General features: G+C 43.9%; 2 protein-coding genes across 2 annotated transcripts in view; both read left to right on the top strand.

The window, feature by feature from the left end:
* insc (INSC spindle orientation adaptor protein) overlaps positions 1 to 19,950 on the top strand; it is a gene marked incomplete at its 5' end in the record, with an annotated part of 63,439 nt that extends 43,489 nt beyond the window's left edge. Inside the window, 7 exons of the mRNA XM_083663113.1 lie at positions 763 to 888; positions 8,367 to 8,538; positions 14,110 to 14,288; positions 14,614 to 14,680; positions 15,454 to 15,609; positions 17,237 to 17,313; positions 19,785 to 19,950. Coding sequence (XP_083519239.1) covers positions 763 to 888; positions 8,367 to 8,538; positions 14,110 to 14,288; positions 14,614 to 14,680; positions 15,454 to 15,609; positions 17,237 to 17,313; positions 19,785 to 19,913 — 906 coding nt within the window. The 3' untranslated portion in view covers positions 19,914 to 19,950. The remainder of the gene's footprint in view (positions 1 to 762; positions 889 to 8,366; positions 8,539 to 14,109; positions 14,289 to 14,613; positions 14,681 to 15,453; positions 15,610 to 17,236; positions 17,314 to 19,784) is intronic.
* On the top strand, positions 9,014 to 10,378 carry LOC310800634 (spermatogenesis-associated protein 6-like; the record flags this gene model as incomplete). The annotated part of the gene is made up of 2 exons (XM_083663262.1): positions 9,014 to 9,513; positions 9,760 to 10,378. 2 exons carry the CDS (start codon positions 9,014 to 9,016, stop codon positions 10,376 to 10,378), a joined length of 1,119 nt encoding a protein of 372 aa, XP_083519388.1.
* Positions 19,951 to 21,717: the final 1,767 nt, after the last annotated feature.

Genomic DNA, 21,717 nt, shown 5'->3' with positions numbered 1-21,717 from the left:
ACCAAAAGTGTTCTGGCGCACGTGAAACTGCCTTGACACCTGTACTCCCAACCGGTTTCACTTTTGGAGCGTCAAATGAGGTTCCAGCAACGACCAAAGCGCTCTGAGCTCCCTCCGACCACCCCACCCCCCTCTCCCTCTCTGCCCACTTTCATCCCCGCTTGTCTCGCTATGCTCCCCAAACACATCTCACGGCAGTTTAAATATAGCTAGTAAAATATAACACTACACTATAGCAAGACTGTCTGAACAAAGTGAGAATGCTCTTCTAAACACATCGGCTACCAAAATAGATTTCCCTGCTGCATGTCATGATGAGATCAGTTTGGATAGACTGGATTGCTTCTCGCAGCAGCAATGCCTTTTTTCTCCTCCACACTCCCTGACAGACAGGTAGGACGATTACAGCCTCTGACTGACAGGGGCTCAAAACTACAGTATAACTACTTTTTATTTATTGGTCATTGTGCCTGCCTACATATAAATTAGTGACCTTTTCTCCTAAATACTGGTGGTTCTGTGCTGTTGGTATTTGGTATCTGATGCCTGCAGTTCACTATAGGAGCAGAGTGACGCGCATCAAATGAGGCGTGTCGATGAAGGCTTTCTTAAAACACGGTGTGTCTCGCTCGAGGACACTTCAACACACACTGAAGGAAATGCGGTGGCTGTTTGAGGTGTCATAAGTAACTGTTACTGAAACACTGCAGGCCTGAAATGAAAAGAAGCTGCGTTTCAACTTGTCTCTGTTGTGTTCCACAGGAAGGAGCTGTGGTGGCTCTGTTTAAGATCTGCAGGCAAGACTGCTTCAGCGACCTGTACGCTCACGCTCTGAGAACAGTGGCCTCTATCTGCTGTGTGGAGGAGGGTATCAACCAACTAGACAAGGTATCGCATGCGCGCACGCACACACACACACGTCACACACACACACGCATGCACGCATACACACACATTCTCTAGTATTTTGCGTGATATGCAAACTGGAGTTGGTCAGAGCTGAGAGGAGTTGCGCAGCCAACCAGAGACCTACTGAATCATGAGTGACCATAAAACATTTCACTTGGAGCAAAATCACAAAATAAAAAATGGGGGAGGGTGTGTGTGTGTGTGTATGTGTGTGTGTGTGTGTGTGTGTGTGTGTGTGTGTGTGTGTGTGTGTGTGTGTGTGTGTGTGTGTGTGTGTGTGTGTATGTGTGTGGGGTCAAAAATTTGCTTTTTATTTTTGCTCCAAGTGAAATGTTTTATGGTCACTCATGATTCAGTAGGTCGCTGGTTGGCTTGATTCCAGCCTTAAAACTCATAAGGATTTTTAGAAATGTCTATGGGAGAAAATTAATGGGGACTTCTCTTCCGGTGTTGTTATTTGCACCAACAAATGTTAAAATGTTGAAACAAAAGAAGGTAAAGAACGACATGCCAACGATAATGAATGAATGAGACAATGAATCCTACAGTATCTTACAAGAAGAAAAAATCTAGAGATGAACAAAATACGTTTTAACCAGGATGAGAATGGTCAAGCGCTGATGGAGCTATGACATCATAGGGATGAGAATGGTCAAGCACTGATGGAGCTATGACATCATAGGGATGAGAATGGTCAAGCACTGATGGAGCTATGACATCATAGGGATGAGAATGGTCAAGCACTGATGGAGCTATGACATCATAGGGATGAGAATGGTCAAGCACTGATGGAGCTATGACATCATAGGGATGAGAATGGTCATCAAACAAATGAAAGCATGGTTGAGATAACTGGTAGCATGTAGTTCATGCCAGTGTTACAGTGAGGGTTTCTCAAAATGGAGAGCACAATATAGCCTGTTTCTTCCCTTTGCAGGTTCTCTGAGAATCTCTGCCTGTTGGCTTTTTCTTCTTTTTTACTTGGAGGATCAAACATGTTGGTAGTGAAGGCTACAGTCTTCTCCGTGACAGTCTTGTTTGTTTACAGTAATTATAGGGCTAATTATGTCTCATAATTAATATGGTAATAATTTGTTTAATAATGTTAAAATGCTACCCATAGCCTGTTAATCAGGACAGTCAATTCACACACCACCTACAGCTTTGTCACTGCTGTCATGGGACAAACATGAGACTGTTTCCACCTTGTTTTTGTCACGTATGAGTGGAGAGGTCAAATTGAAACTTAAATAATAATAATAATAAAGGTAATAATAATAATAATAATAGTAATAATAATAATAATAATGATGATGATGATGATGATAAAACAACTTTATAGCACATTTCAAAAACAAGTGCTTTACAATAACAACAGATAATACAAGTAAGCGAGATCCTAAACATTAAGATAAACAAGATTAAAACATTTAAAGGGCCCATATTTTGCTAACATAATGTATTATTATTTTATTGTTGACCTCCAGTAGAGTAACTTATTGCATCATTCATAGTTTAAAAAACTCAGTTTATCTTGTACTGGCTCTCACTGCCCGCTTCAGTTCAGCCTCTGTCTGAAACGCTCTGTTTAGGTCCTGTCCCTTTAAGAACCCCCACCCTCCGAAATACTCCAGGCGAGCAGCGGGGTGAAAATCTGTTTGCGCAAACCTCTGCTCAGACAGAGGACCCGGACCCCACGTTGAGAACCACTGCAAACAAAAACAGCAGAGAGAGAGAGAGAGAGGGAGAGAGAGACGGAGAGAGAGGGAGAGGGAGACGGAGGGGACACTGCACGTTTGGCTGCAGCAGACACAGCGTCCCCACTCCTCACAGCCTTGGAGATCAAAGGCGAGGAGTGACGATTTGTTTGGTGTGCCGTTTTCCTCCAAGCAGCCTGACGCTGATTTCCCCCCTCTAAACAGATCTCGATTTAAGTTGTTATTTCGGTCTTTTTCAAAATTATTTTTTCATTTTGTAGTAGTAATGGTGCATATTTATCGATAAAAGCAGTGTTTTTATTCCAACATGAACCAATAGTATGTTTAATACTAGATTGAAATGAGGCCAGAATGCAGAAATCCCACACTGTCGCGGCAGTCTACTGGAATGTCAGAACAGGGAAGGGAGGGGCAGGGCGCTCGCGCTGCGGACCCGGGCTAAGCTTGGCAAAGTTGGCATCACCATGGTAACAAGTCCTTACTGACGTCACTAGAACTATGGTTCTCGCACAAAATCAGCATAAATCCATGTCATCTCGTCTACGAGAGTTCATAGGCGCGAGGGGGGGTTCATGGGGGTAACATTAAAACACTTTCACATATTTATTTGAAGCTTAGCCCATGTTTAATATGACCATCCAAGATTGTAACAACATATATATGATACAAAATTAAGAAATGCATAATATGGCCCCTTTAAAAAGATAAGAAAAAGCTGTATGGTCAGGAAGAGATTTAAAAGAGGATACTGAGTTTGCCTACCTGAGGTACCTCAGGCAGGGAGTTGGAGAGCTGAGGGTCCCAAACAGCCAAAGCACCAGGCAGGGAGTTCAAGAGCTGAGGGTCCCAAACAGCCAAAGCACCAGGCAGGGAGACCCACAGCTGAGGGTCCCAAACAGCCAAAGCACCAGGCAGGTGGAGGATCTCAGGCAGCAATCAGGCTCATAGGGAGGAGGAGCCTGATCATTGGAGGCTTTAAAAATAAGCAGAAACAAGTTCAAGTTAATTCTAAAAGGATTGCTATAATATGGTGGCTTCTCTTAGTACGAGTTAAACGCCTGGCAGCAGCGTTTTGTGTCAACTGCTCAGTCTCTGGATGTTTCACTTGACTTGCTGATAGCAGAATAAAGTGCATGACAATAGTCAAGTCTGGAGGAGAGAAAAGCAGGATGAGCTTTCAGAAAGATGACTGGGTTTCAGACAGACTCACACAGTGAATCATCAAACATGACACCATTAGATCTGACCTCTGAGCTGACATGTCAGGTTACACATTTAGATGGCTGGTTTGATGTATGTGTGTGTGTGTGTGTGTGTGTGTGTGTGTGTGTGTGTGTGTGTGTGTGTGTGTGTGTGTGTTGTGTGTGTATATGTACTGTGTACATATGTGTATATGCAACTTGTCAGTGTGTATATTGTATGTGTGTGTGCGTGTCCGTGTATGTGGAAGGGAGAGAGAGTGAAAAGGACAACAAAGAGAGAGCTAATGACACAGCCTTGTTTGTTTGTGCTCCTCTGTCGAGAATTCAACTCAAATACACAACAGACGTACCTGTGTTACAGGAAGACAAATAGAAGTGGATTGCAGTGAATAATGATGCCACAGCGGTGTCTGTGCTCGCATACAGAGCAGCTGGGACAGCGTGAATCATCAGAGTGTAAAGAAAACTCCTAACAGGAAGTAAGTCCGCCCCACATTTAGCAGCCGTGTCCCGCGGGGGGCGCTGTCAGGCGAGGAGGCGCTGTGAACCGCTCCCCACCGAGCGCTCAGGCGGGACAGACACAACTGTCACTGTTGAAGGGGCCGGTACGCACCTGCACTGCTCATTGGCTGATACTTGTGGTTTTAATCCCCTACTGGCGCATTATGTAATTAGAATATGGTGAATGGAGAAAGTATGCCCTACAAAGGGAAACAAATAACTTCATAACACTCGTAAACCATACTGCAATCATCTATATTAAATAAGTATTAATAATTATTTAATAATTAATTAATTAATAATTAATTAATATATTATTAAATAATTATGTTCCGTTTCACTATCACTTATGAGTGCCGCAGGAAAGAGTCCTAAAACCAGGAAGTTAGCATCGCCTGGTTCCCTTGTATGGAATTAGATTGGATTTTTGTACGGGGATTTTGTGGTTGGATGATTTTTGTACAGGGATTTTGGTTAGATGATTTTTGTACAGGGATTTTGGTTAGATGATTTTTGTACAGGGATTTTGGTTAGATGATTTTTGTACAGGGATTTTGGTTGGATGATTTTTGTACGGGGATTTTGGTTGGATGATTTTTGTACAGGGATTTTGGTTGGATGATTTTTGTACAGGGATTTTGGTTGGATGATTTTTGTACAGGGATTTTGGTTGGATGATTTTTGTACAGGGATTTTGGTTAGATGATTTTTGTACGGGGATTTTGGTTGGATGATTTTTGTACAGGGATTTTGGTTGGATGATTTTTGTACAGGGATTTTGGTTGGATGATTTTTGTACAGGGATTTTGGTTGGATGATTTTTGTACAGGGATTTTGGTTAGATGATTTTTGTACAGGGATTTTGGTTGGATGATTTTTGTACAGGGATTTTGGTTGGATGATTTTTGTACGGGGATTTTGGTTGGATGATTTTTGTACAGGGATTTTGGTTGGATGATTTTTGTACAGGGATTTTGGTTAGATGATTTTTCTACAGGGATTTTGGTTGGATGATTTTTGTACAGGGATTTTGGTTGGATGATTTTTGTACGGGGATTTTGGTTGGATGATTTTTGTACGGGGATTTTGGTTGGATGATTTTTGTACAGGGATTTTGGTTGGATGATTTTTGTACGGGGATTTTGGTTGGATGATTTTTGTATGGGGATTTTGGTTAGATGATTTTTGTACGGGGATTTTGGTTGGATGATTTTTGTACAGGGATTTTGGTTAGATGATTTTTGCACGGGGATTTTGGTTAGATGATTTTTGCACGGGGATTTTGGTTAGATGATTTTTGTGCAGGGATTTTGGTTAGATGATTTTTGTGCAGGGATTTTGGTTAGATGAAACAGTGCTAACCACTGAACCACTAGATACATGGCTTCTCATGTAGATCTATGAGATTTCTATTTTTTTTTAATAAACAAACATATGAACATGTTTTTTAGCCTTTGTGATGAACACCTTTCTCTCAGCAATTCCTCATGTAAGATCAATCGAGAGGGACATTTTAAAATCGTCATTTGGTGTCAACGTCCACTGTTCCTTCAGGATTACCACTGCAACAGATAGCAATGATTAGACATGAATTTGTTTGGCATGGCCACAGGCTAACATATTTGAGAACAACAGGGTTGTTGAACAAGCATCGCAGAGGCAAGCAACCTCCACTTTTGACGTCTGTTGAAATGCAGAAATGTTATAACAGAGATTTAGGACTGGCTGCTAAATGAGGAGATCGCAACGGCCTACGTTTTTGGGAGGAGGAGGGGGAACGGGGGTGGCGGAGGAGGGAATGTTGGGCGTCAGTGGGTGGCGCTGGCACAGTGCTGCTGACGTCCATTGGGTGGCGCTGGCACAGTGCTGCTGACGTCTATAGAGACTAAAATAGGGAATTGGCGTGCGATCGGCGAGCTGATGCTCGTCAGAGGATATAGTGACTGACAGGTGTGGCGTCCGCCTCGCTCTCTGGATGTTTGTCTCAGAAGTTTCGTGCTGGTCAAGCATCAAAAACACTTCCTTTCCTCTAGTCCCAAAATGATACTTGTATAGTACCAACTGTACTGTAAGTCATAAGTGTGATTTGCAATTAACAAAAACCTAAATCTGAAATCTGTGTGTGATGATGCTGCCGATGTATTCCAGTAGATGACTGTGCTTTTACCACATTGGAAGCTCAGGGTTGTACTGTATCACTGTATGACTATGGATTTATGAATTCATAAATGTGTTGGGGATTTCCAAAGCGTGCACTAATTTTTAACACTCAGACATCTGGTAGACTTAAGGATAAGTGCTGCGGAAGGATGCCGAGTCTGAGATGTAATATACAGTTTTAACAACAGTCTGTATGGACTGTGCAACACTGCCACCAAGTGGAGGGAGATCTGTCCTACCTCTTTAATGGTCTTTAGGCTACTTCCTCTGAGTCAGTGTCCAACTCTCATAGAGTACACGCACGCACGCACGCACGCACACACACACACACACACACACACACACACACACACACACACACACACACACACACACACGAGATCAATACAGATGAGACTATTAGCAGACAATTAAAGACAGCTGCCACAGTTGGAGTCACATGATGAATAATAACATGGGGGCTCCTCCCTAAAAGTTATGATGCGCACACCTTGGCTCGGTGCCAGCTAGATCCGGTAAAAGCTCTAAAAATAGATCCGACCCTAATGATGATGCTATGGATGTGTTGTCAAACCCTGCAGTGTCAAGGGGATGATGGGATGCTGAGGTGGGCGGTTGGTAAAGGGCGTCCATTTTGTTGTTTGTTGGAGTATTTTTTCTTATTGGATAACTGGCCACAAGTAGATGATATGAGGTCATGCTGAGATATCTCAAGTCCAGCATAGAATACAATGAAGCAGTCCTTCAGAATCAAAGAGGGCTTCGTTCTAAAGGTGCCGTTTTGGACCGACGTTCAGCACATCAATCACACAGGGAGGAATCCATCGTAGAAGAGAGGCACAGAGACACATTTCTCCACTGACAGTAGCCTCAATAGACCAGAATGCAATGTAGCCACAAGACATGTAGCATTGTGAGTATGGGGCGTGACTCTCTTCCTCTTGCTCTCACTATCTCTCTCCAGCTACATGTTTGACCCACAGCAGAAGTCACTATCTCTCTCCAGCTACATGTTTGACCCACAGCAGAAGTCACTATCTCTCTCCAGCTACATGTTTGACCCACAGCAGAAGGCAACACGTTCACGCTCTGGGGTTTGTCAGAAGGCATTCTGGGAAATGTAGGAAATCAGTAACTGAAGTAGAAGTAGGCGAGGCAGGTTGAGGGAAGGTGGGTACAACAAGAAAATAATTACAACACAAAATGGAAATGAAAAAAAAATAAGAAAATTACAGATGGATATCTAAGAGTGTAGATATCTGATGAGTGAATTTCTCCTTTAATATCCAGTCTCGTCTATTCAAAATCGGTGACATAATAGTGACAATTGGATGATAGGACGCACACAGTACAGTATGTAATGTGTATTAGTGTTCATTTTGTCAGCAATTTTTTTAAATTTAATCTTAGTCTTAGTCCTGTGTCAAATGTCCTGTTAGTTTTGATCACATGTAGTCAACCTCATCCTGTGTTTATTTACTCAAGATTTAGTCGACTATAAGTCTCTGAGTATTTTAGTCTCAAATAAAACCGTAACTATTGTTTCTTTAGAATTTCCAAACTCATTGGAAATATCTATTAATCTGTTATTCTGGATTGGTATTAAGGTTTGAATGTGCAATACAGACAGATTTAACTGTTTAACTTCTTCTTCTCTTCTGATTGGATCTCTTTCCCAATTCGTCCCTCCCTAACATTTTCGTTTCGTTTTTATTTGTTGATGGAAATGTCAATAGATTTCATAGTTTTTGTTTTGATTTAGTGAACGTCTAGTTTTCATCAGTGAAAATAGGTAGTCGGGTAACATTTGTACTCGTAGTTTTCGTCAACGAAGTTAACACTAACTTGTGTATGTCCTCTTGTCCTGTAATGCCAGGTGGATGGGATCCTGTGCCTGGCGGACATCTTGACTGATGACAACAGTGCGGAGGCAGCCAGGGCCGAGGCAGCAGCTGTGGTCGCTCAGATCACCTCCCCTCACCACACTTCCACGCAGCACCTGGCCAGCTTCCTGGAGAGCATGCACGACATCGTCACCGCGCTCATCAGTGAGTGACCTCACGCCGACCTTTGACCCTACACTTTGACATCACTGATGAGGTCATCAGTGGATTTATGACATCACTGATGACATCATCACTGGGATTTATGACATCACTGGGATTTATGACATCACTGATGATGTCATCCGTGGATTTATGACATCACCAATGACATCATCACTGGGATTTATGAAATTTTCGCACTTCACTTTGCACGCTCAGTTCTAGCTTATTTTGCGCGCTTGGCTTCTGGATTTATCAATATTCTGGCCAGAGTATGATGAAGGTCAGAGTGAAAAGCAGTGTAGAGTCCAGGAATTCAGTTGACTGCTCACAGTCAAGTAGTGTAAGTAACATTCCTACTTATACTCCCACCACTTATATAACCTCACCTTTATGACATGACATCACTGATGATGTCACAATGTTTATGACCTCATTAGCATATAAGGTCTATGACGGACAAGGTGGGAGGAATGGAATGGCTCCGGTGAGCGGCTCACTGCCTCAGAAGTATCTGAAATGCACCGTCCACTTGGAGATCCAGGCTATCACTTGTCCAGGAGTCCTGCTGACCCGGCGTCAGGACGTCTACCTGTCTGTGTGCATGATGGGTCAGCACAGGCAGACAGGCTGTGTGCCGCCTGCCTTCCCTCTGCTCTTCCACCACACCATGGTCTTTGCCAAGACCTTCCCAGGCGTGATTGACCCTGCTGACCTGGCCGAGCTGCTAGATGCTGACACCACATCGTTTGAGCTGATACAGCTGGTGCCTCCAGAGGGCGAGATCCTAGCCACGGTGGAGGAGATCACCAGAGATTTCCTGTACCCCAGACACAGACTGAGCTCCGGAGATGGAGCTCCTGAGAGAGAGATAGTATTGAGGAGTACCTCCTGCTTTACTGGAACCTGTCCCAAAGTGGGCTTTGCTACCACATCTGTCATCGAGGATAGTGATGGGAAAGACAGCAAGAAGGTCAGGTGGGCCACCTCACCTCCTTGCTGCCTTTCTTCTGTGAGGCAATCTCTATCCCCACCCGGACAGAGACCAAACAAACCGTCTTCATCGCCCAAAGCACTATGCAAGTCTCCAGCCAGCCAGCAGTATTCCACGGGGGCTGGTGAGACCTGTAGTCCTGTGAAAAGTGGGAAAGAAAAGCAAAACACTGAGGCTATAATGACAAACACTGCAAGTCCCTCTTTTTCTTCATCCCAATATGGCCATAGTTCCCAGAGACACAGGACGGAAAGACAACAGAAAGGTCCTGGGTGTTCTGCAGACCCTGGCTACCAGCAGCCCACAGTCGCTTCCACGACACGCGCCCTGTCGCCTTACACCCACCGCAAGATGTGCCAGCTGTCAGAAGACACCAGGCAGAGGTTCAGCCAACTCCAGCTGGGACCTCACCACTTCAAGAAGGAGACGGAGGGCCAGCTGCCCTTGGTCTCTCGTTACAGTAGTGTGTCTGTGATGGAAACTCCTTCCTCTCCACAGTTCTCTCCCAAACGAGGCGGCGTGCGTCACAGTCGCACGGCCAGCTTCACAGCTGATCTCACAGACTCCTCTCTCCTGGGGAGCCACAGACCAAGAACAGCCAGATCATCAGGGTCCGGCTCTCCAGAGCTGTCACTGAGGCACGAAGCCCAGATCAGGACACCAGTGAGAGGCGCTGTCTCGGCTCAGTCCGCCCAAGGTGCATCGAGCTCCAGAAGTCCTCTGATTGTCCGAAAGTCTTCCCTCAGAGAACGTTTCCAGACCAGTCAGCCCAGTCCCTCCCACTGGGAGCAGATCCACAGCAGAGTCCAGAGGATTTTGCAGACCCACCAATCGGAAACCTTCAAGTGATCCTTGACCTCTGCCCTCCTGTTCTGACTGGAAAGTGCGCGTGCACTAATCTGTAGATTTTTACCTGCCCATTATGTTGTGTCTGTAGGAGTGGATACACGCATACCAACTTAATTCAATGTGTTTAACTACTGATGATGTCACAATGAACATCATCGGTGCTTTATGACATCACTGATGATGTCACAATGAACATCATCGTTGCTTTATGACATGACTGATGTCACATTGTCTATGACCTCATTAGCATGTCTATGACACTGATGATCATTGTGGAAGGCTGTGTGTGTTGGGCTTTTATTGTGAAGGCATAAAATATGTAAAGTATTGTTGGTGTGCTCTCCATGGGTAGTAGGGTGACCAGACGTCCCGGTTTTCCCCCCACTTCATACAAGCGGCCGGGAATCATTCTTTGGCATTTTAAAGCAAGTTGTGGAGAAAAGGAATAAAGCCCTCGAGTGACGTGTGCAGTGTTTCACCTCTGTTGAAAGCTTCCCCCCTTCCTTCACTTGACAGGTGGGAGGTGCATCTTAACGGCACTACAGTTAGTTACTGCATGCTGGGTACACACCTGTTGTTCCTTCAGGTCCACAAGGTGCTGATTTTCTCCCCGCCCCTCTTGGTTGGAGGGCGTGGCGGTGACAGGTTATGCCGGCCTAAAGTCCCAGAGTCCCAGAGGAAATGGCGTGCCAATACAATAAGGTTTTGTCTATCCCCTTCAGCAGAACAGCTTCCCTAACCAGAGTCTCTCTTTCTGGGTTATTAAGGCTTGGCTGAGTCGCTTGCAGATGCTAAAGTATCAGCTAAGCTCTATAAGGGACAAATCGGACCTCTCTCTAAACAGAGAAAACAGCTGCGGCTGCTTTTAGAGAGAGCAGTCTGCCGTCCAATCACAGTGCAGGGGAGGGTTTCAGCTCCACCGGCCCTGTCTAAGCCAATCAGAAGCGAGGGGAATGGCACAGGCCATTTTTGCATGAAGGTCTGTTTATAACGTAAACGGAGGCTTCTCCTTTATGTTGCCTCACTCCACATCGCGCTTGCACGGCTTGCAGCTGCGAATATTCTGGTTGACAGCCGACTAAAACGAAGTTAGGTCCGTCTGGCCTAATTCATCAGTGACAACTGATTGACACGCATACAGCGTGTCAATCAGTTGTCAAGGCTGTCGCTAGCCTATGACCAATCAAAAAACAACAATGCACAACATGCTGATGCAAGTGGCTGTGTCTAACAGAATCTGTAAGTGGCTATGCTAAGTCTGTCTTTTATAAAGACATACAGAAAGATGACTTTCTCCTTCATGAGGTAGCTGGTCCAGCAATGTAAATGCTGCGCTGGTAGGCCTGTTTTATGTTTTATGTTGGGTCTATTGTTTATTACAGATCCTCATTAGTCATTGCTGTAGTGATGATCATGCTTCCTGTGGTCCACACAGAAAAAGACAAGATGTTACTCTAAGGCCTATCCACCTTATTTTTGAATGCCCCACTGTAAAAAATAATTGTGCATACAAGGTGCGGTTTAAAGGAGAATTTCGGTTTTTTACACCACGGTCCTCATTTCCAGGTTAAAATATGATGTTTTACTCACCGAAATAGTTTGGCTTCATTCAGATGCCCACGGAAGATTTTGAGCTCCGAGTAGTCTCCTCAAACAGGCTATAACGAGAGCCTGCGGCCAGCGTGGGGCATGCTGGACGGGAGTGCACGCACTCTCTAAATGACACTTTTTCTGTCAGATCATGGTTCATTATGGTTGTAAATATAATTATTTAGCTAATAGCTAGAAGCTAAGCTAACAACAACACAGCAGTCAGCGTTGATCTGCCCCGGATGGGGTTACAGTGCCCATCTTCCCCCTCTGTGAAACCTTCTTCAGAGAAACCACAGAAGGGGGAAGATACGCACTGTAACCCCATCCGGGGCAGATCAACGCTGACTGCTGTGTTGTTGTTAGCTTAGCTTCTAGCTATTAGCTAAATAATTATATTTACAACCATAATGAACCGTGATCTGACAGAAAAAGTGTCATTTAGAGAGCGCGTGCACTCCCGTCCACATGCCCCACGCTGGCCACAGGCTCTCGTTATAGCCTGTTTGAGGAGACTACTCGGAGCTCAAAATCTTCTGTGGGCATCTGAATGAAGCCAAACTATTTCGGTGAGTAAAACATCATATTTTAACCTGGAAATGAGGACCGTGGTGTAAAAAACCGAAATTCTCCTTTAATGTGACTTATTGTTGCAGCTTGCCATTTCCTAAATGGCTACTTGATTTGAAAAGATGGCCACCTACACTCAGTCCCTTGTACCCTGGCTGAATTGAACATAACTTGACCAATAAGTATGTAACATACCAAATAAAACAACCCGTAATATCTTAATTTTATGTAGAATGCAGAGGACATGTAACTGTTTAGTTAAACTTACATTCCAGGAATATTGTGCTCTAAAGATGACGATAGTGGCTCGAGACTGTTTCATCCTGAAACCCACACGCTTTGCGGTGGTGGTTTTAGCATAACCTATGTGGGATTCGAGGCGTAACCTATGTGTGTTTTAGCGTAACCTATGTGGGGTTTGGCGTAACCTATGTGGGATTCGAAATAACGCATCCGCGATATAAAACGTTATGAATATAGCCACGTTATAAACAACAAACTAACGCTAACATAACTAACTAGCGGCTAATATTAGCAACAGCAGGCGATTACCCATGAATGCACTGCGCTCTTAAAGGGATATTTATCGACGAGATTTTTTGCCAAGCTGGACCTGATTAGTGATTTGCTCCGTTCGCCCAGACGGGTGTCAAGCTGTCAGCAACAAGGCTGGGAGGATCACACCGGAAGAAGCACCCATCATGCAGATCAGGCAAAAATGGCTGCCAAAAATAAGGTGGATAAAATAACCCTTCAACCGGAGGCAGAACTCGCCATCTTCGGCTGCTCTGAATCCTCTCTGCTCCTTCCTACGGTTGTGCAGCAGTCTCTGACACAGAGGTTGATCGTCGCCAAGAAACTCCTACTGCAGGAATGGAAGTCCCCCTCTCCACCTTCCTTTCAGCTGTGGCTGGTGGACATGACCTCGGTTGTAGGGATGGAGAGACTCAGGTTCCTGAGGACTAGCTCACCTGGGAGATTTCCGGCTGTTTGGGACCCATTTCTGGCCTACCTTGACTAGGCTAGGGGTGATGGGTGACTTGCCTGGCTGGTTTCCCGTGGACCCCTTGTGTGAGATCCTATGTAAAACACATAAGCACTTAAGGTGGCTGATAATAACACGTGTAGTGTGTATATATATTTTCCTTTTTCCTGGCTGAGACTGTTCAATTTTGTTTGTTTTTGTGTTATAAAAAGCATTTAAAAATAAAAAATTTGAAAAAAAAGACAAGACGTTCTCATACAATAACACTAATTAATATTCAATATACAACATTAGTGAACAACAAATTAGCAATAAATGCTAAAGATTAAAATAAAACTAGAATTAACCACCTTGTGGTTGTATGACTCCTCCAACAACTCACAACCCACATCCGTCCAGCCACGCCCCCTACCCACCCCTGGAACCATGACCCTAAGACCTTCCTATCCAGCTACGGCCCCTTTCCCCTAGCCCCACCCCCTTCCCTCAGCAGGCCCCTCCCACCACCAACATCCCCCTACCCACTGTTTTACTCTAGGTGTGCATGTTTTTGTTTTTACTTAGTGATTTTTATTTTCCCTCCCAGAGTTGTGTGAGAGCGCCTCCTGTGGTGAAGTCTTTCTTCTGGCGTCTGCAGCCTTGGCCAACATCACCTTCTTCGACAGCATGGCCTGTGAGATTCTCCTGCAGCTCAACGCCATCCAGATCCTGCTGCAGGCCTGCAGGGACCGCCAGAGAGTCGACACGCCCTACTCCAAAGACCAGGTGAACGCGCAACTAAAACCCACCTGTTCAAACTGGCCTACTCACTGACAAACCCCCCCGTCCATACCGGTCTGCTCATCTCTGTCTCTGATGTTTTGATTCATGCTGGAGCTTGCTGTTCCGTTTTCAATTTTCTTGTCTATGGTTTTATATGCAGAACTGTTTTTATATGCATTGTAAGCTGACCTTGGGTGTCCTGAAAGGCGCCTCCAAATAAAATCTATTATTATTATTAGGTCAAATTAAGATAAAAAAAAAAAAGTACAATATATATGAAGAATATGTATCAAACTATTTATCATGTTAATATTATTTGTCCTTTCAGGTGGTGACAATCTTGGCAAACCTCTCAGTCTTGGAGCAGTGTGCTTCTGAAGTCCAGCAAGAAAAAGGTACTCTATTTTCCAACAATTTTATGAATATAAAATAAACAATAATTAAAATGTGAAGGTTATTTACTGTATGTGTTACAAAACGGTTGGTGGATTAACGAATTACACCAGAAATTACTAGAACTACTTGACAAGTTGACATACAGTACAAGCTGTGAGACAATAAGGTTACAGAAAAATCAATGTAATACTTATTTACTCCTCAAGATGGCAGCATCAGTAATATATGTGTAAAGCCTGTAAGAGACGAGAAAATCTACCACTATGACAGTGTGTGCTTTTATATTGATTTTGCTTATAACATCTTATATTAGTAATATCTCTTAATTTTGCCATTACTCTCCCATCACTGTTTTATTCCTCCATCTTTGCCTCTGTTCTCTTGTGTTCCGTTTGATCTCTGGTTATTGTTTCTCTCTTTGGTTATTGTTTAATTTTAGAGACTTTGACCCTGACCCACTTTGAGTCTGTCTTTCTGTCTTGTGTCTAGTTTTGATTTTGGTGTGTGTGTGTGTGTGTGTGTGTGTGTGTGTGTGTGTGTGTGTGTGTGTGTGTGTGTGTGTGTGTGTGGTTTTGTGTCCGACTGTGCAAGTTGTGTGGTGTGTATCCCAGATGTGCTGTTTTATGCCTCGCACTTGGCTGGGACTGTTGTGACAGTTTCATTTTGTCTGGGACCTTTCTGAATGTGTTTGTTCCATCTCTATCCTTTCACACAGTGTTGCTTCATGGTGTTTGGGCTCCTGCCTCGGTAAACTGTTTGTTGTGTCTGTCAGGAGTCGAGCGACTGCTGCTACTGCTGGGAGAGAAGCCATCCTCCCCCAGTCCATCGGAGGGCGCTGCCTGCGAGCGCGTCCAGCAGAAAGCCGCTGTCACACTGGCCCGTCTGAGCAGAGACCCAGACGTGGCCCAAACAGCCATCCAGCTAAAAGGTACTTTATGCTTTTTGATCAGATTTTCATGACATTTCTATTTTATTAGATAGTAGTGTTGAGAGAGGCTGGTAAGATGTGACAGAGACAGAGAGAGAGACAGAGAGAGAGAGAGAGAGAGAGAGAGAAGACATAATTCAGAAAGCAAATAAATAAATAAATAGGGGGCAAATGACAAATGTATCAACAGCAATATGTTAAAAACGAAATAATTAAGCCAAACAAAACAAGTCAAATTATGAAATTATCATAAATGCGCAATATATATTTATGCGCTCATGTATATTGAGAAGAAAATCTTGAATGGATGTTGAATCGAGCCCTGAGGTACGTGAAACTAAAGACGCAGAGGAAACATGCAACATGCTGCATAAATCAGCTGGATTCAAACCCACATCATAAGTAGCTATATACCTGGGGTCATATCTTATGCCTAGTGCAAGTGCCAGTTATCTTTGCTAGTTTCGAGCACTCAAAACTCACTTTTTGTCTTTTCATTACCCCTGGGTCAGTACATCAAAGGATGTGTTTCAGTGACCCAGTGACTGGGTCAGTACATCAAAGGATGTGTTTCAGTGACCCAGTGGTCATTAAAAGAAAAAAATAAATAGATTTTGAGTGCTAGAAACTAGCAAAGAGAACTCTTGCCCTCGCACTAGGCATAAGATATGACCCTTGGTGTGTAGGCCAATCAGTGTGTGTAGATTGTGAGCTTCCTCATTCATTGTGTATTGGAGGCAGCCATGCAATGCATTGTGGGGGCGGGGCATTTCGAGAGATGGAGCGGCACTCCTCATTTGTATAAAGTATTGCTCCAGACTATGTTATGCAAATGATGTCCGTGCCCCGCGCCTCCCGAACTTGTATACAATCTTTTAAACCAGGGGTTTTAAAAGTCTGAGACTGTGGGCCTCCCCGCCTCCCGAAATTGTATACAATCTTTTAAACAAACCAGTGTAAACCCAAAACAGAGGCAGAGGGAGACACTGCATGCCCTACTTTAGGCATCAAATGCTTTCAGAAACACATTTCACTGAGCCATTTTCATATAGGAAGAGTCTGTCTGTCTGTCTGTCTGTCTGTCTGTCTGTGTGTCTGTGTGTCTGTCTGTCTGTCTGTCTGTCTGTCTGTCTGTCTGCCTGCCTGCCTGCCTGCCTGTCTGTCTGTACATTCCCCTGTATAATTCAGTATCTCATAGGAAGCACCTTTGTGAATGACTTATCAAGCCACATGTTTGATCAGTGGAAATTCCTCTTACACTCTCTCCATGAGGGACGGCATAATACTATCTATGGGGAAGACACTTTCAAAGGTGAAATGAGGACCCCTAGTGGTCACTCAAGTACATGTGCTGCTAGTTCTGTTCAGTTTTATTCAGACCGCAGCAAGAGTACAGGTCTAAAAAATTAAGTTAAAAGAATAGCTCATTAGAAATAAGTATGATTCAAGCAGAATGTCCCTGAGTCAAAGACACAAAGACAATATTACAAGAAATAGTGTTAGTCTGAACATGTACTGTACTATTTGGTAGCTAGCTGGGTTGCACCTCTAGGCTCTGTTGACAGCTGAGAGAGATGTCTAAGAATTGGACGAGCTGGTCACTTTGAATTTGTCCTTGTGTCTTTAGCTGTTCCTCGTCTTATTGAACTGTGTCGGTCCCCTGCTGAGAGAAATAACAGCGATTCAGTACTGGTCGCTTGCCTGGTATGTATAAAATGTGTGTGTGTGTGTGTGTGTGTGTGTGTGTGTGTGTGTGTGTGTGTGTGTGTGTGTGTGTGTGTGTGTGTGCGCACACACGTGCGCGCGCTCAGACCCGTGCACAAATATGCCGCCTAAATGACTCCTTGTTTTGAATACAAATATGTTATTTCAACATGCAAAGTAGCCATTACAGTTGCCAATATAAAGTAGGGATATCAGTATGAGGCACCTGCAGTAGCTCCATTACACCACATGCCTGCATGTATAACATGAGCGCATCAAATAACTGTCCAATTTAATGACATCCACAGGGCAATATTGAACATTGAAAATATATCATAGCCCCAGTATCTTGAAGCCATGTTGAAATAGCTGACGATATCACATAAGTCTCAAAAGCTGCATATTTAAATATATACATATCATGAATAATATTCCTGCTCGCACTTTATCATTCTCTCATTCTGATCATAATCATTAAGAGACTGGATCCTGGACCGATGAGGGGATTTTTTTTACCCTAAGTGCATTATGGTCAGGAGCTTAATTGGACAGCTTCTCTGCATGGAGAAATGCCCTCGTCTTCACTGTAAGCGTGCTACTCAGTCTATTCAAATTCATGTGATTCTATTTCATCCTTTTAGCCCAGGGTTAAGTAGTGCATTTGTAGGTGTTGAATTCTGACCTTCAAAGGCTGGTGAGCCATCAGAGATCATGTATGATGTGAGATATGTCACACGTGTCACTCATGTCACTCATCAAGTCATGTGACAGTTGGAAAGATCAATGTGTGGTAATGATAATACCGCCTCGGGCCTAGTAGGGTGTGAATTTACTTTATTCTACTTTGATCAATTAGTATTACTTAAGTGCGTGTTCTTAAAGGAGAATTTCGGTTTTTTACACCACGGTCCTCATTTCCAGTTTAGAATATGATGTTTTACTCACCGAAATAGTTTTGCGTCATTCGGATGCCCAGGGAAGATTTTGAGCTCCGAGTACACTCTTCAAACAGGCTAGAACCGCTAGAACGTGAGCCCACGGGGCATTCTGCACGGCAGTGCACGCGCTCTCTAAATGACACTTTTTCTGTCAGATCACGGTTCATTATGGTTGTAAATATAATTATCTAGCTAATAGCTACAAGCTAGGCTAACAACAACACCGGAGTCAGCGTTGATCTGCCCCGGTGGGGTTACAGTGCGTATCGTCCCCCTTCTGTGGTTTCTCTGAAGAAATGGTTTCACAGAGGGGGACGATACGCACTGTAACCCCACCGGGGCAGATCAACGCTGACTCCGGTGTTGTTGTTAGCCTAGCTTGTAGCTATTAGCTAGATAATTATATTTACAACCATAATGAACCGTGATCTGACAGAAAAAGTGTCATTTAGAGAGCGCGTGCACTGCCGTGCAGAATGCCCCGTGGGCTCACGTTCTAGCGGTTCTAGCCTGTTTGAAGAGTGTACTCGGAGCTCAAAATCTTCCCTGGGCATCCGAATGACGCAAAACTATTTCGGTGAGTAAAACATCATATTCTAAACTGGAAATGAGGACCGTGGTGTAAAAAACCGAAATTCTCCTTTAACCGACAGACGTCAAGATATGCTTTTATTGTGAAACGTATTAAACTTACTGTATATCTGGTTGATTGATTGATTGAATTTATTTGACAAATTATAAAATACAATACACCAACAATCATACAGTATAAAATAATTCATCAGGATATCACAATAAAGTCGTTAAACTTATTTCCATTGTGGTCCTGAGGTCTCGGTTGGGAGGCAAACAGAAAAAAGAATTACGCTACGTACACAATAATACAATACAATACTACACATGGGAAAACATCAGTATAGAACAATCAAGAATAAAAAAGAGATACAAACTAACACCAGTTAAAACTATTCTTCCAGTCACTTCCTGTATCTATGCAAATAAAATGGTAAAAAGTTTGCACACTGCAAAGGGCTCCAATTAGGTTTTTTATTGCAACACCCTTGCAGTGTGCAAACTTTTGACCATTTTATTTGCATTCATCACTGTAAGTTCTGCACCGGCCCTACTAGGCTGGGATGTGCGTGTCTCCCTTCTACCTTTGGACTTCCTGTATCTATGCCTTAGCAAACTGATGGTTCATACCATTGACAGACAGCCAATCACAAGCTGTTAACCACGCCCATTTAGGAGACCATTTCTTACAATGGGCGGAGCCTGGAGTGGGGTGTCTCCATCTAATATTAAAGGTCTCTGATATACCCGTCCCGACCATAATATGGATGTGTGTGTGTGTGTGTGTGTGTGTGTGTGTGTGTGCGTGCGCATGCATGTGCGTGTGTGTGTGTGCGTGTGTGTGTGTGTGTGTGTGTGTGTGTGTGTGTGTGTGCGTGCGCATGCATGTGCGTGTGTGTGTGTGTGTGTGCGTGTGTGTGTGTGTATGTGTGTGTGTGTGTGTGTGTGTGCTCCCCCCAGGCGGCCTTGAGGAGGCTGGCAGCAGGGTGTGCAGACAGCATCGAGGCGAAGGACCAGCAGCAGCTGATCAAACCACGGCTGGTCGACTCCTTCCTGCTGTGCTCCAACATGGAGGAGAGCTTTGTCTGATGGCCCCGCCCACTGAACACTGAGCGAGCTGCACCACTCACCAGCAACAAACAAACCCTACTGCTTTATGATGCTGAGCAAGCCTGGGAGAGCTGCACCACTCACCAGCAACAAACAAACCCTACTGCTTTATGATGCGTAAAGGACTGAGTAGAAGAACCAGCAACAAACAAACCCTACTGCTTTATGATGCGTAAAGGACTGAGTAGAAGAACGGCAAAGACGTATTTTCCGCAGAGAGACTCCGCTGGTGCCTACTCCTGTTCTTGTTTAATTGTTGTTATTGAGTCTATTTCTGCAATAGCTGCACTTATGGCTGTGTTTACTCTACGAACGTTAACGTTACCGCTCGTTGCTACGGGAGCCGCCATTACTGTTTTGGCCAGTTATATTGTCAACGACGAGGCAGCTCCCCGATTGGCCTGTGCACTTTGTAATTTCTGCAAATGGCTGGGGGCGGGGCTAGAGGCCAGACTGATCTGCAGAAGGAAACAGAATGTGAGGTCATGTGATCAGCGTGGTTTAAAACGGACGGATGGGAGGCTCTTCTCTGTTGCTTAGGGCTGATCAAATGGGTGTATTTTGACATAAATATCTTACCTAGTGCAGCTTTAATAAAAAAATTATCCGAATCAGACAACTTTATTGATCCCCGAGGGGGACTCAAGTCATGAAGCAAGAGGCATATAATAGGAATAAAAACAATCAAATCAAATCCGGTAGCCTATATACAATAAAGTGTCACAAAATGTGCCTTCTCCTACAATCCTTATCAAGTACCCATTTAGTAAAATGTGAAATATGTGAGGTACATGATATATTATATACAGCAGTGTGAATAGTAATGATAGTTATAATAACAGAGAGTAAGGTGCATTAGGTCCAGTCAGTAAGTGAACATCCGTAACAGCGTGGGATTATTTAAATATTGCACAAATGCCAGTATTTGGCAGTTATTGCACATGGAGCTTTATTTTATTATGAGATAGACAGTATCTGATTTGTAGGTGGGTGGAGTGAGTAGTTCAAGGCTTTGTTATTGACTGATGGCAGAGACGCTCTGAGGGAGGAGTTATGTTATTGACTGATGGTAGAGACGCTCTGAGGGAGGAGTTATGTTATTGACTGATGGTAGAGACGCTCTGAGGGAGGAGTTATGTTATTGACTGATGGCAGAGACGCTCTGAGGGAGGAGTTATGTTATTGACTGATGGCAGAGACGCTCTGAGGGAGGAGTTATGTTATTGACTGATGGCAGAGACGCTCTGAGGGAGGAGTTATGTTATTGACTGATGGCAGAGACGCTCTGAGGGAGGAGTTATGTTATTGACTGATGGCAGAGACGCTCTGAGGGAGGAGTTATGTTATTGACTGATGGTAGAGACGCTCTGAGGGAGGAGTTATGTTATTGACTGATGGTAGAGACGCTCTGAGGGAGGAGTTATGTTATTGACTGATGGCAGAGACGCTCTGAGGGAGGAGTTATGTTATTGACTGATGGTAGAGACGCTCTGAGGGAGGAGTTATGTTATTGACTGATGGCAGAGACGCTCTGAGGGAGGAGTTATGTTATTGACTGATGGCAGAGACGCTCTGAGGGAGGAGTTATGTTATTGACTAGGGGTGTCACAATATATCGTCCCACGAAATTTCGCGATAGTAAAACGTCACGATATGTATCGTTGAGATGAAATCTCATATCGTGGAGAAAAAAAAAAAAAAAAAAAAAAAAAAAAAAAATCTTCAAAAGTAGACAAAGAAACGTCTTTGTTTGTTGAAGTTCAATGTGTGGAAAGTAGTTCAG

The sequence above is a fragment of the Poromitra crassiceps genome (genome assembly GCF_964638095.1).
Source record: "Poromitra crassiceps genome assembly, chromosome: 30".
NCBI classification, from domain to species: domain Eukaryota; kingdom Metazoa; phylum Chordata; class Actinopteri; order Beryciformes; family Melamphaidae; genus Poromitra; species Poromitra crassiceps.
Note: the sequence above shows the minus strand (reverse complement) of the source record. Positions and strands in the feature narration are given on the sequence as shown.